This window comes from Haliaeetus albicilla, chromosome 1, assembly GCF_947461875.1.
Source record: "Haliaeetus albicilla chromosome 1, bHalAlb1.1, whole genome shotgun sequence".
NCBI lineage: Eukaryota > Metazoa > Chordata > Aves > Accipitriformes > Accipitridae > Haliaeetus > Haliaeetus albicilla.
This window is the reverse complement of record NC_091483.1, coordinates 56,281,705-56,296,093: the sequence shown is the minus strand read 5'-3', so window position 1 is coordinate 56,296,093 and position 14,389 is coordinate 56,281,705. Positions and strand designations below refer to the sequence as shown.

Below are 14,389 nucleotides of genomic sequence, written 5' to 3'. Positions count from 1 at the left end.
AATACATTTCAGGATTTACAGTCAGCAATTTTTTTCTAATGTTTGTTTTAAATCTTCCTACCTGTCATTTAAGCTCATTACTTCTGCCTTATTTCCACTGGAAATGGAGAACAGTTTATTCCTTGCCTCTTTGCAGCAGCCTTTTACATATTTGAAGGGTCCTATACCTCCCTCCCCCTGACTGACCACCCAGAGTTTTCAACCTTTCTTCACAGACCATGCTTTCTAGATCTGTGGTCATTCCTGCTGACCTATTCTGAACTCTCCCCATCTAGTCACAATCTAACACAAACTGTATACACCAGAGGGATTACACATAAATACTCCTAGTTAGTTTAGGCCATTTCTCCAGTCTGTCAAAAAAATTTTGAATTCTAATCCTATCCTCCAAAATGCTTTCAGATCCTCCCAGCTTGATAATGAATAAGAAATTATTAAGCGTGCTCTCCATTCTATCATCTGAATGAGCCACGACAACACTGAATATCACCCCAGACACACTGGGATGTGTCTAGCCCCCACCAATACATCTTTATAGTTTGACAGTGAATCATCAACAGTTTTGTATCATTTCATCTTCATCCATATCTCCCTACTTATTTCAAAAGTCATTTCACATAGCATGAAAGTTAAAAATATATCACATCTACTGTTTCTTCCCTATCCACAGTGTCAGTGCCTTTTCAAGGGATAAATTAAGGGAATCTGACATGATTTGTTATTGATAAATATATTCTGTCTGTCATTAAGACCTTATACTTCTGTAATTATTTCTTGATAATTGAAGCTAGGCAACTAGCTGTAAATCTCTGCATCTTCCTCTTTTTCCCTTTCTAATGAAAAGTGGCATACCTAACAGTTTTCAGCCTTATGTAGTCATTCTCCAGACTTCTCAAAACTACTGGCTACCATTATTGGCAGCCATAATGGAGACCTGCCATAACCATAAATCTTAAATGCTCTTGGATTAATTTCAGCGAAATTAGCTACTTTGAAGAGCAGTGTATAACCTATTATTTTCTTACTCTACCCCTAATTCTTAAGTCTTTGCCATCTTAGAAACATAATATGTTTTGCTGAGGTTTCTTTATGGTTTTGTTTTGGTTGGTTGGTTAGTTTGCTTTGCTTTTTTTGTTTAATTTCCCTGGCTTTTCTGATTCTTTCTCCAGATACTTATGCTCTTGTTCTATACCAGTTCTTGTAAGTTTGAATTACACCTCCACTCTCTCTAGAATTCCATTTCCAGTTTCAGGTCACTGTACAGCTTGTGCCTCAGCCAGGTTAGTCTTGCTGCTTCACAGAAAGATGTCTGCTAGATCTACTGAACATCAAAGGGCACATATAATTCCAACATCTCTAATTTATTTAATCTAAGAAGTTTCCTTTAATCTAAGGCAATTTCAAAATAAGTTATTCAATGATTCTACAAAAACAGTCACTCATAAAACCAGAAAGGCAAGACAATTTAATTATGTCTACCCGAGTGGAAATTCCAACTTGGATCTTCCTAATTTTTCAAATTACAATTTAAAAATTAGCATATTGCTTTAATACATTTAATTTCAAGTATGGATTCCCTTATGTGTGTTTAAGAGAGGGATTTTTAGAATTAAAAAAGAAAAATAAACCCCAGTCTGTCTTCTACATTATCAATGTGCTCACAATGGGGAAAAGTAATATTTAGGGTTATTTCATGACATAAGTTGTACAATGGAAATATTAACGAAATAGTTTTCAAAGCATTCTAGCCTGCTACCTGCTGATCACTGTGCACAACAGTCAAAGGTTATAGTACAGTTTATAGTGAAACACAGGGAACATTATGACTTGCACACTAAATCATAATGACAAAAAGAATAGAAGGTAGGGACTGATTTTAGGTTATGAAGTTAACATTCTGTTCATCATTAAAAGTCACATAATTTGGGATACTTCTGTACAGCAATGCTTTTAATACCTTGTTCTCCCTATTCCTTTGTGGAACTCTCTCAAATTTATTAAATTGCAAGTTTAGACTAAAAATCCATAAACCTCATTCCTTCTGCCTTCAAAGTAACAGTAACATTCCTCTGTTCAGCTTCTCTAATTCCATTGTTTTAAGCCTCATGTGACAGCAGGGCTGAAAAAGGGAGCCTTGTGTTACGCCAGAAGGTAATGAATAACGTGTGTCTGGACACTAATATAAAACAAATAATTAGGCCTATTTCAGAGCTGGAACAGCATCTGTTTCCTGTCTGTACTTACTGGTTAAGACGTTTCTTGGTCTTCAGCAGAATTCTATAAAGCCATGGCTGTGCCATAAAATATGGAGTAAAAGAACAAAACCTTGATTTTTAACAACATTGAAATCAGAGAAATCTGAAATTTTAATGTTAAAACATACATAGAAAATAGAAATTTAAAAGATCCACAGCACTGACAGAAAACAAAAACATGTATGATTAAATAGTTTTTAAATTTTTTGGTAGAAAGTAGGTGATCACTGTGATGTTTCCAGGTTTCAAAATGCCTACAGTCTTATGTCCTAACTGACAGACTACTCAACCCTATCAAGAATGAGTTAACATGTAATTACACTGAAAAAAATTTTATATGCTTGCTTTTTCTCTGTGTGCTGGTTTGGGCAGGGATAGAGTTAATTCTCTTCATAGTAGCTCGTATGGGGCTATGTTTTGGATTTGTGCTCAAAACAGCGATGACGCAGGGATGTTTTCATTATTGTTGAGCAGTGCTCACACAGAGCCAAGGCCTTTTCTGCTTCTCACCCCACCCCACCAGCGAGGAGGGTCAGGAGGGGACGCAGCCAGGACAGCTGACCCCAACTGACCAAAGGGATATCCCAGACCATTTGATGTCACACTCAGCATATAAAGCTGGGGGAAGAAGGAGGAAGGGGAGGACATTCAGAGTGATGGCATTTTGCTTCCCAAGTAACCGTCATGCGTGATGGAGCCCTGCTTTCCTGGAGATGGCTGAACACCTGCCTGCCGATGGGATGTATGAATGAATTCCTTGGTTTGCTGTTCCTGCGTGCACAGCTTTTGCTTTACTTCTTATTAAATTGTCTTTATCACAACCCATGAGTTTTCTCACTTTTCCTCTTTTGACTGTCTCACCCATCCCACTGTGGCAGGGAGTGAGCGAGCGATTGGGTGGTGCTTAGTTGCTGGCTGGGGTTAAACCATGACACTCACTCTGTCATTTGAGTGTCTAAGTTACAGGATTCATAAAGTATGATTTTGTAGCTAAACTTAAAAAAGACCATTTGGGGCCATCTAAATTTAAAACTTCAATTAAAATATAGATTTTCTTTGCTGGAAGTCTTAATTCAAATTAAATGTAAAGTCCTCCATTTAAGGTTAATTAGCTTTTAATTTTAAAATGATGAAGCACACATTTCAGAGAAAAATATTGTTTTGAAATAAAATTTTAAGTGTTGAATTTTAAAAAGTTGAAACAAAATAACTTGACTTTTCAACCTTTCTTCCCCTGCTGAAACTAGTCACTGAATTAGAACAAAATTTGCTGTTATTTTTGTTCAACATTGTCCTTTACAGAATTATTATTCACTAAGAAATGTTCCCATAGTTCTACTGGTAATAACACATTAGCCAGAAGAAGCGCTTCAACTTGCAGATTCCAGAGTGAATTTTCAGGACTGACAGATTTAATATCTGTTTAGTGTTAAACTGAGTAAATTTGTTTTGGAGGCCCTTAGGAAAAGAAAAAATGGGGTTTATAATGCCATTTGTACAAGCTGTGAAAAAAGATAGTTTGAAAAAGGATTTGTGATCAATCATTAGAATAAGAATGTTCCTTTGGTTGGCAGTATTCACGTATCTTTCTATTTCTTTTAGTCAATCACAGAATCACAGAATGGTTGAGGTTGGAAGGGACCTCTGGAGGTCATCTGGTCCAACCGCTCTTGGTTAAGCGGGGCCACCTACAGCCAGTTGCCCAATGATGGAGCTAAAAAGTGTTATATGAGGTAAGTGACCATATGCTTAATGCCTATTTGAAGCAATTGTCACAATTTGCAAGGAATTATTAGGTTGAAATTTCTTCAAAAATTCTTACCTAAATAATTACATTTTAAACTACATATGTGCATGAAAGATGAGACATAATCTATCAGATTTAATCTAATACAACCCTAATACACTGGTTAAAGTCTACATATTTTAACAGTGTTTTATGGTTGCTCAAAATTACTAAAACAGTCTTCCACGTCTACCACAGCTTGTAATGTTATTTTCAGTAAATTTAATGTAATCTGAAGAACTTGCTATTTTGCTAAATCCTCTAAAGATTTAATAGAACACACTGCAGCCATGGACAATGTGAATATATTCAAGGTAGGTCAAGCATATTTTACATTCCGTTGAGTGGGTCTAGAAATCCAGATTGAATTAATGAGTTCAAATACTTCATCTCTGGCATGGAATTTGATTTACTAAATGTCATCTTTATTCTTGGAGAAAATAAAGTAGGTTAAATTCAGAAGGTCAAATTTCTAATGGGGGTAGGATAGAAGCATTCCATTTTTTGTTTCTGTGATGTTTTTAAGCAAATAAGACATTAAACTAAACTTCCGTTACTTCTGTTGCAGAAATAGTTAGAAAGTAATTAGAAAGCATAATAATTCATGTGAGAACAAAAGATTATTGCTCCAGCAGCTTGACTGCTCAGCTGGCAAATATTATTAAAGAACTTTGAACCAAAGGGACAGAGGAAGTGAGAAAGTATTAGGAGAGACGAAAGGCCAGGCAGCAACAAGAGATCGGCCTTTCCCTTCCACAAATACATGCACAGTAGATGCTATGGCAGAGGAAAGAAGGAAAAGGAGCTACCCGTTTCAGTGGATCACCAGTGGCACAGCCTCCAAGAAAGGGAGCAGCAGCAGGAGGTAGCAGAGCTTACTGTAGATTTTTATAAACGAGTGATGTGGTAAACAGCTGTGATTTTATGCTGATACTGCTAGGCCAGAACAAGCAGATCAGCTAAAATTCCCCTGTACTCTGCTGGGTCCAAGCTGTTGAAGTTTGTCATTATTACATTTGTTATCTCATCCTAATCCAGGAAAGAAAGACAAACTATTCCACTACATTGCCATAGAGTAACAGAACAACTCCACTAACGTCTGTTTTTGTCAGATTTCAGATTTGAGCAGACCAAGGGTTTATGATCACTGTTCCATCACAAAAAATGTGGACTTCAGAGTATATGAAAATGGATTTCTTCAACTAAACGTCAAGATGAATCTACGGTCTTCTAACATCATGTTGTGAACCTGCACAGTGTGCCCCTCTGCAGCAGCATAACCTCTGCCCCACACACCAGGATATAGCTAATCCTTGATCTGAGACACTGATGGCCATTGCTGCTCTGTTCTCTACCTGTTTTAGCAGGAAACATAATTGCCAGAGACATGCTTTACTGTATTTAAACTTGAGACTTAGTCAGAGGTCCCTGAACAAAATTATCTGTCCTGAGATGAACACGCAGTCCTATCAGGTGATCTGATAGTCCCCTCTGGCTGTAAACGATGAAACCTAAGACTTGGACAAACAGTTCCCATTGGGCTCTTAACATTATAAACAGAAGTCTACTTCGTATCTAACATTCTTTTTGCACTAGAGGAAAACATAAGAACTGCTAAGAACACACATTGCATAACTTGAGCAACAGCCACCATTAGTCCAAAGCCTTTCAGAAAATGCTTGGAACTTGCACAGTTTTCTGTGACATTGCATCATGCACCACACAACACACTGCATATGCTGTGCTGTGAAAAACTGAAGAAATGCATCATCTGTGGAATTAGAATTGGCCAACAGCCAGGAAAACAGCTTGAATTTTGTGCAACAGGCAGAACAGAATTACCTTTAATGTTGTTTCAGACACAATGCTTGTATCTCCCCAAAAGACAGACTGATATTCTGTAAAATGCGTTACTACTATCATCAGCTAAATTAACCTAGCTTTAACCACTGTCATTTAATTCTCTTCATTCTTTTCAGATTAATTTAGGTTGAAGAATTAAAAATATCTACAAGCTGTTAGAAAGACATTGCTTTCATATTTTAAACATTACCACATTACTGCCAGGAAGAATTAGAAATCAGTATTAGTCAGACTGAAGTTGTAGACTTCAGATTTGAACTGGAATTTCCCACTGTCCATCACACTATCACCTGTCATTACAAAAAAGAATTTGTATAAAAATTGATTTGTAGGCTATCTTCCCCTGCTAGAAAATGGATTTGTGAGATTTAAGAATTATTTGTGTCTCACACATTTCTTAAAAGTGATAGGATCGATAACATCTGTTAGCAAGCCGCAGTGAAGAAGCAGGAAGGTGTAAGTTTCTACTCATGCTAATTTCAGTCTAGCACATCTCTGAAAAAAGGCAGGAATCAGAGGTTTTGTGATAATTTAATACCTTTTCATTTTCCTAGCAGCAAGCATCGTAGGAAAGTTAAGCAAATCTTATGTTAGGACTATGAGACTGAAATATTAAGAAGAAAATTATTCTTAGTGTTAGGACCACACGTTTGTTCTTAGACAATAAAGTAGTTGTAAAAGCAACTTTATTTTTGAAGGTATCAAAGGAGTTTAAGCTTATTAGGATGTTATATAAAGTTAAAGCATAAAGATAATGTCAGTATTATTTAGATATTCTAAACTAGCTATAAGAGTACAGAATTGTTGTGTGTGAGAATGGCAGGCAGTCCATACAGTACAGGTGGTACCGCAGAGTGCAAATAAATGCAGAGAAATTTTCCTGTGTTTCCTAAGACAAGTCTGCTTTAATTCTTTAGGAAGACACAGAGTATCATATTGCCAAACAATTCTAAGCCTCAGCAGTAACTGCAAGTTCAAATATTGAGGCTTGGCAAGGCATCATTAACTTTTCAACACACTCTTTAATAACAATCACGTAGTTTATAAAGTGGTGAAAGTGCCTATATTTTAGTGAGCTTTTGCTCCTGACGTAGTTCACAAGATTTCATTACCTCTTTTCTCTATGAACCATTTCCACACTAGCTCTAACACTGCAGTAATCAATGATCATTCACATCTAACTCCAGCACTCCAATTGTCCTAAGAAATTCATCAATGCTACAAACTACTGACCTTACCCTAAACCCATCTGATTGCAGGCCAGTTGGCTTAAATTTTCTTGCCACTCATCAGCACAAACATGGTTATCAGCAGCTGACCTGTGAATGGTCAGGAACGTCAAGGAACTCATGTTTTTAGACAGGGTGACTGCAAAGAAAAAGAAGAACAACTTACCACTTTTGCTGATTTTATATGCTCAATAGCTATATATGTACATTCCTTAGCTATGTAATTTAAAACCAAGGCAACCATGGTTATCAGAACCTTGCTAACATTGAACAGCATGAGACACTAAACAACAAAGGCATCTTGAGGATTAGAATAAACCAGAATACTTGTGACTCACCAGCACAGGCTCACATGGGTTTCTGATAGCCTTAATCTTGTTAAATGATGTTTTGACCCACAAATAGTCCAACTGAAATCACTAAAGTAATTTGTGGGATGAATGCTGCTTGACATAAGAGTGATGCCATCATTTGACTCTCAGTAATATGCACTGTTCCCGTCATAACAATATGTGGGTGTAATTAGAGAAAGAAAAAACAACTACTGTTTACAAGAAAGATCATGACCATTGCTTCTCTCTTAATCCACATATACATGTGTGTGAACTGCTTTTATCACACACAAAAAGCTTCTCAAAATGGCCCAAAATGGAAATTTACATCCCTCCCTTTCTAGGATCCCTTAAAATATGTTGGGTTGTGTGCATTTCCTCCCCAAATACATACTGGTTTTAGTTAAACTGTTCCTCTGACTTTTGCTTTGATAGTACTAATCTTAACATAGCCAAGCATTATGCATTTTTCCTATATGCTGAATGTGCTTTTGCTTCTCTCCCCATGAGAAAGGTATGTATTAATCCTAGATTACTCCTTTTCAAATATGCATTTCTGGAACAGTTCTCTGTTGCATAGGTTTTATTAAATGCTGTTGTTTATTAATGTTCATACAGTGTTAAATGTTTTAAAATATTTATACAATCTACTTCAATATGAATGCAAAATATTTGCTTCTGTAGGCCACAGTACACCTTTTTTCTGTATTTAAAATTACATACAAAGCATCTCAAAACTTAGTAATATAAATTACTGTCATGTACAGAAATACATGTTAACTCAGTGAAATCTCAGAAGACATACTACTGCTTTCCAACCTGCTTCTTTTCAGTGCAATTTTTTTTAAACCCACCTTCATTTTTATTTAAAGAATAATACTTAGAGAGTTTTACTTTAACAACACATAAAAGCATGAGGCCTAATTGGAACATAGATAGCAATAGCAGGTTACATCATTCTGCAGGTCTTCAGCCAGTGCGAAGGGGCCTAGTAGGACTATTTTCTTCTGAAAAGCTCTGAACCTGCACCATTGCAGTCAGTGGGAATTTCACACTGATTTTCACAAGTACAGAATCAGGGCTTAGAAGTTTTGCCTAAATAAATTCTACACCTGAACGTCTTCCTACTCTCTCTTCTATCCACAACGCTTTCCAGATTTTACACACCATCTACACATTTTAGAAGTTCCCTGCCATGTCACTTATATCTTTGCACCGTGACACTTCACACTGAGCCTTTCCTTTCTCTTTTGCCCACTTTCTTGCATGCTTTCCCAACCTCAACCCAGTCTCCCTTTGGTAATAAAGGGAACATGTCTCCACCACTGCAACTGTATTCTAAATCAAATCACCAGTGATTACTGTCATCACCCAAACATCACTTCCAGGCAGAGGGCACCATGGTGTAAACTTACCACAGTCCCATTCATCTGAGCTGTCACTGCAGTCTGCTTGCCCATCACACCAGAGCTCACGTGGCACACATTCATGGTTGGCACATTCAAGTTCACTCTCTTCACAAAATGCTGCAAGGACAAAAACATGTTTCGCTCGGAGAAGGAAATGATCAATGTGAAGTTCACACTGAAACTAAAAAAAATGAGGAGGGTGAAGGTAGGCACAGAGCAGATTTATGGAGCAAGCAAGAAAGTGAGACAGTTTTGCAAGAAAATTCAGGGTGGACGTCACTCAGGCAGAAGGTGGTTGCTGCCAGGCAGTGGCAGAGGGCATCGCAACTCAGAGGGAAGGAAGGGTGTCTGGAAATGGCAAGATCTGTGATTACTTAGTATCATTTCTAGTCTTGTCATAGGAACCTGTCTAAGTATCTCAGAAGCTTTAAGTGAAAATAATGTGTTCCATGCTTTTTAGGAGACTGATCCAAATCTGTTTATTTCTTCATGTTCTTTGAAAAAATTATTTTACTGTAACGCATATGTATTTCCTTTCATCCACAGCAATTCTACATTAACTTTTGGATCCTCCTTTGCTATTTCAAATCATGGAATTATTTTTATCTCCACTTTAGAGATGGGGAACTAAGGTACAGGTAGACATGCTCCAATTCACAGTTTGTTGACAGCTGGGAGAATTAGATAGGGATTTCCCGAATCTCTGTCCAGTGCAGGAACCACAAGAGCTTCTATTGGCAAGTGACTTGTAGCCTTCCCCCTACCATAACAAACCCCCTCCCAAAAGGCAGGTGTGTAGCATTACAGTACCCTCCTCACTAACACAATTCTCTTCCAGCTTCTATAAACCCCTTCATTAGGGAATTTTGAGAGCTGGGGGAGGGTGCAGAGAGAATGCGTGGAAGGAAGCTGCGTTCAGTTGTCTACATCTGGCTGTTGTATAGCATCTATACTGCCATACAAATGTGCAAAAAATATACTCCACAGTGAAAACCATACAGATAGAGCAGGCAGTGCTGCCTACTCTGACATAAGTGATCCGTCTGTCTCTGGAATAAAGCGTGCAAAACTAGAAAAAGCTCTCTAACTCTGCCTTCCAGAGAGAGCATATTTCAAAAGCTGGAAGCCCTCAGCTGAGGAAACTTTGCTGCCATTTTGGAATATTCAAGCCCTGACACAAAAGCAGAGAGGAAATATAGTCTGATAATTATAGACTACCCTAACCTAAGCCCTCAGAGAATCTTTTCTCTGCTGTTATCTTAATGTGTGATCATGAGCAAATCACTTTAATACCACCTTCCTTTTTTTAGATTACAGGATACAGACAGCTTGGAAGTCAAATGGTATAATCTTCATAATGAAAAACAGATTAACAAGCATTCTGTGAGCTGCCTCTTCCCCAAAAGAAACAAAGCTAGATCTAGAGATATATGCAGGCTGCCAATCATTTTTGCAAATATATTCATATGCTCCACATAGCACATAAAATGTACCTACCATACTGTCCCTGCCAACAGAACTCCAGAGACTCAGGAGCAACTTTTTTTAAATTGTAAAATTATACCCTACAGTCCCAGCAAACATGCTGAAAAAACAGGATTGCCCAGAGAACTAAAATTTCAGCTTTCAAGCAAGTTTACCAAGCATCTCTTCTTTCTTGGGCAGGCTGAGTGTCACCCAGTATGTCTTTTCTAGTTCCTTGTCTTGAGAAAACCTGGTGTGTAGGCATGTCCCCAGGAGAATTCAGAATACCACTAATATATTCATGAAAGTGAAGCTAACATCTCATAGCACCCGCTCCCAGGTTCGCAGGCAGGGTGGGAGCCTGCAAAGCAGCGGCTGTTCCCAGGTCTTCCACCTCTTCCCATCCCACTAGTCAGCTGGGTAGTGGAAACAGAACACAGGGCAGCTCCCACAGGGGACCAGGGGGCCATTGCACACTGTCAGCACTGTGAGCTGTCTTACACTGTGCGCATGGACAGTATGTCCATACTGTCAGTGTACCATGCCAAGTTTTGTGTCTCTGATACTTATCGCAGTTTGGATTGTAGAAGAAGCCTGTGGAGCCAAGTGGGGAGACAGAATCTAAGAAATCTCAAGCGGAAGAGAAATCAAATAAAGCAGCGAGACATACGAAATTTACTGAAGAACAGATCAGAAGGAAAATTGCGTGGAAATCAAGAAAAAAAAAAGCAGTGAGCAGCTATACCTATATGGAATGAAGTTGAGAAAAGTTGGGAAAAGGAGTCAAGAAGCCATAAGGAATAAAGAAAAGAAGCACGAAGACACAAGAAGGAGGAGGGAGAGACAGGAAAAAAGAGAAAAGAAGCACGAAGACACAAGAAGGAGGAGGGAGAGACAGGAAAAAAGAGAGAGGACTGGAGTGACCAAGGAGACAGCAAGGATCCAAGGATGTGAACAACAGAGGACACAAGATGAGAAAAGAGATAAATTGGTGCCATAGAAAAACTGAAAAGGAAACTGAGAGAATGACTAAGCCTTTTTGTCTGTAGAAAACCTTTTAACTTTCATTTATGTTGCACCCCAAGATCCCCAAAATGTGATCAGCCCTTGATGGGACAACAAACTGCATAAGCCCTTACAGCAGTTCTTTTCATCCATCATGTCAGGGCAGTCTGGAAAACCATCACAGATCATAGTGTGTTTGATGCACAGCTTCTTCAAAGGGCACTCCCAAAGACCCCTTTCTCTACAACCTGGAGGCAGAGAAGCACAGTTTTGAAACACCTGCATGCAATATCAAATCAACTGTTTTCTTCTTCCTTAACAATCCTGAAACACCTCAAATATTTTCACTTGCAATATTAATTTTAAAAGGTACCAAGAACAGTTACTAACAAAGGAATGCAAATAAGGTTGTCACAGTGCACACTTGATAAATGGGTATAAAACATATAACACTTCATAATACTTCAGTGCTTTTTAAATAATAATCTATATTATGCTACATATATCTATAAGTAATGGTTTAGGCATTAGCTCAATTAGCTCAAAACCCATATAACACTACTCTTGAAATACATTTACTAGTAATATATAAACTTTTCTAATCCTGAAGTCTGTAGAGTTTTCTTTAAAAGCATACCACACAGACCTCTGGTCTTTCAAAAGCAAATCCTATGACAGCATGGAATCTCTATGAAACAGTGTAGAAATATGTAATTTTTTTCTGGCAGTGCTCCTACACAATCTAATGCAGATCACAATGAAAGGTAGAGAGATGCTGTTAAGTATTGACCACAAACAGTTTTCCTGGTACGATAATCTGAGACCAAACCAGTTCAAAAAGATTAGGAAGACCCAATGGCTGTATGAATCTTCAAGAGGGTTCATTATTATGCAGGGAACACACTGCATTACTGTCTCTTCAAAGTCCTGCTAACCAGACTCTGATTTCAAGAGGAATACTTATAAAATTGTGTCATAGTGCTTTGACAGTAAAATTCCTGTTAGTCAGCTAGAGAAAATTAAGACTGGCCCAAGGTGCATTTTAGAAAAGTGTTTTCTCTTGTTTTATTTCATTATTTATTTCCATCAACTAACAAAGCACTTCACTGCGATACCAGTTTAAATACTTTGACTAATAATGTCATGCACATCTGACATTCTGGTTTTATAGGAAGCCATAAAAACAATGTGTTCGCCTGACTAAAACAGATGATTTGATTGCCTTGTTTGGCCTACAGATGATAATCCTAGTTTTCATTTTAATCAAGCTCATACTCAGGTGACAGCCCTGATTTCCCCCCACACTAATAGTTGAGGTATAAGCTCACAAATTGCATTTGAAGCAGCACCTCTGTTTGCCTGGACCTGGAACTACAGCAGCATATCAGCAGTCAGTTACTAAGCAGGTATGTTCTTTCCAAAAAGTGTTATTTCAGAAGTATTTTACAAACATGAACCAAAGAATCACTACTATCTTGTATGATTACTGGAAAAATCTACTCACGTTTTAACTGTAACTGGATTTGTGGTGTGCTTGATTTTGTTTAGATTCAAAAAGCCATGTAAATAAATGTTACAGCATAGAGAAATAAATAGCCTTGAACCTGTGAAACTAATTCCACATGATCAAAGAACTTCCTTGGGTATCACCATTTTCCACGTCTCCTTCTTGATAATACTTGCGATAACTATTAACAAAAAATTAACTGAAACCAAACAAAACCTTTACTCTAATAAAGGGCAGAGTATGTCAGTCATGTTAGGAACTTGATATGAAAATAAAATAAAAAAGCTTAAAAAATATAATTTATGAACCTTGCAATTTTTTAGCAAAGTGTTTACAATTAATTGAATAGATGTTTGCTTTTCCCCTTTATCACACTTTATAGTGTTACACTGTGAAGTGTACCATGACTCTCCAAAATGTATCTTTGAGACAATTCCCTAGGAAAAATTCCCTACTTACTTACTGAATTCTGTGTTCAAATATACTTTTGTTGATGGAAGCCATCTACCATTTGATATATTTATATTTTTTTCTCTAAATATTTTGTGACACATTTTTAATTTACTGACAATGAAAAGGAAGTGAAAATGGAGGTAGGAAAACTTGTCCATATTTACATTACCCCCACCTCAAACATATGTTTTGACAAGAGATAGGGATTCACATATGATCTTACCTTCAGTCCTCTTCAAAATATGAAGCAAGCTACCATTTGTTATTCACACGTATATTCTCCATGCAATATTATTAAGTCATTAAGACCACCACATTTTCTCAGAACTCAGATTGCAGAAAATAGTGAAGGAAAATACTGGTTTTGAATATTATGTCCTCAATTTCTTTAGTACTCTTCTAGGACACTCTTCTGCTCTCTGCCAGAGGCATTGTTCAGCAGCAAGTAAATTAATATGATCAATTACAATCAAGCATATTTAATACCACAAAATCTCTTGATGTCTATCATAATAATAATTTTCATAAATTACCTTCCTCACACTTCACTGAAATGCACTCAGAAGTCTCACATTCATAAATCTGGGTCAAATTTTCTGCCCAAATCCTAGTCTAAATGGCACTAAAGTTTTAGGATTTTGCTGCAATTGCATGGGTGAGATTTCCTCTCACGAAGATCACGTGAAAGTAGGACGGGGATTCCTAATAGGAGGAGACAGTGGGTACTGAATACAGCTCTACTCAGCATGGGAGGAGTTTACCTTAGCCCCTTTGGACTATTCTACCTTACATTTTTGACCAGAGTAGCTTGAGCATCCAAAAGCTGTAGCTAGTCTTTTCCAGCCTCCTCCTCCCTGCACTGTGAAGTTGTTCCATGCCTGTCATTTAAGCCACTTCAAATACAAGGTTTTTAATTTAAATGCTGACTGTTATTTAATGGTATAAAACCAATTTCAAAGGATAAATCTAATAAAACGTGAGCTAGCCATTTACATGTGGAAAGACGATCAAGTTTTGATTTTGTCCTGCACGTGTGGTATATCAATGAGTCAGAGACAGTTACTTCTAGAGCTCTACAAGGACTTT

The 14,389-nt window shown here is 37.5% G+C and overlaps 1 protein-coding gene across 4 annotated transcripts in view; it reads right to left on the bottom strand.

Annotated features, from left to right (window-relative positions):
- CORIN (corin, serine peptidase) overlaps positions 1 to 14,389 on the bottom strand; it is a 167,010-nt gene that overhangs the window by 18,021 nt on the left and 134,600 nt on the right. For 3 of the 4 annotated variants that reach the window (XM_069790744.1, XM_069790753.1, XM_069790748.1), the window contains 3 exons: positions 11,478 to 11,591; positions 8,881 to 8,991; positions 7,143 to 7,272 (listed from right to left, as the gene is read on the bottom strand). In XM_069790744.1, the coding sequence (XP_069646845.1) occupies positions 7,143 to 7,272; positions 8,881 to 8,991; positions 11,478 to 11,591 (355 nt within the window). The remainder of the gene's footprint in view (positions 1 to 7,142; positions 7,273 to 8,880; positions 8,992 to 11,477; positions 11,592 to 14,389) is intronic. The other variant, XM_069790757.1, reaches the window with a different exon arrangement.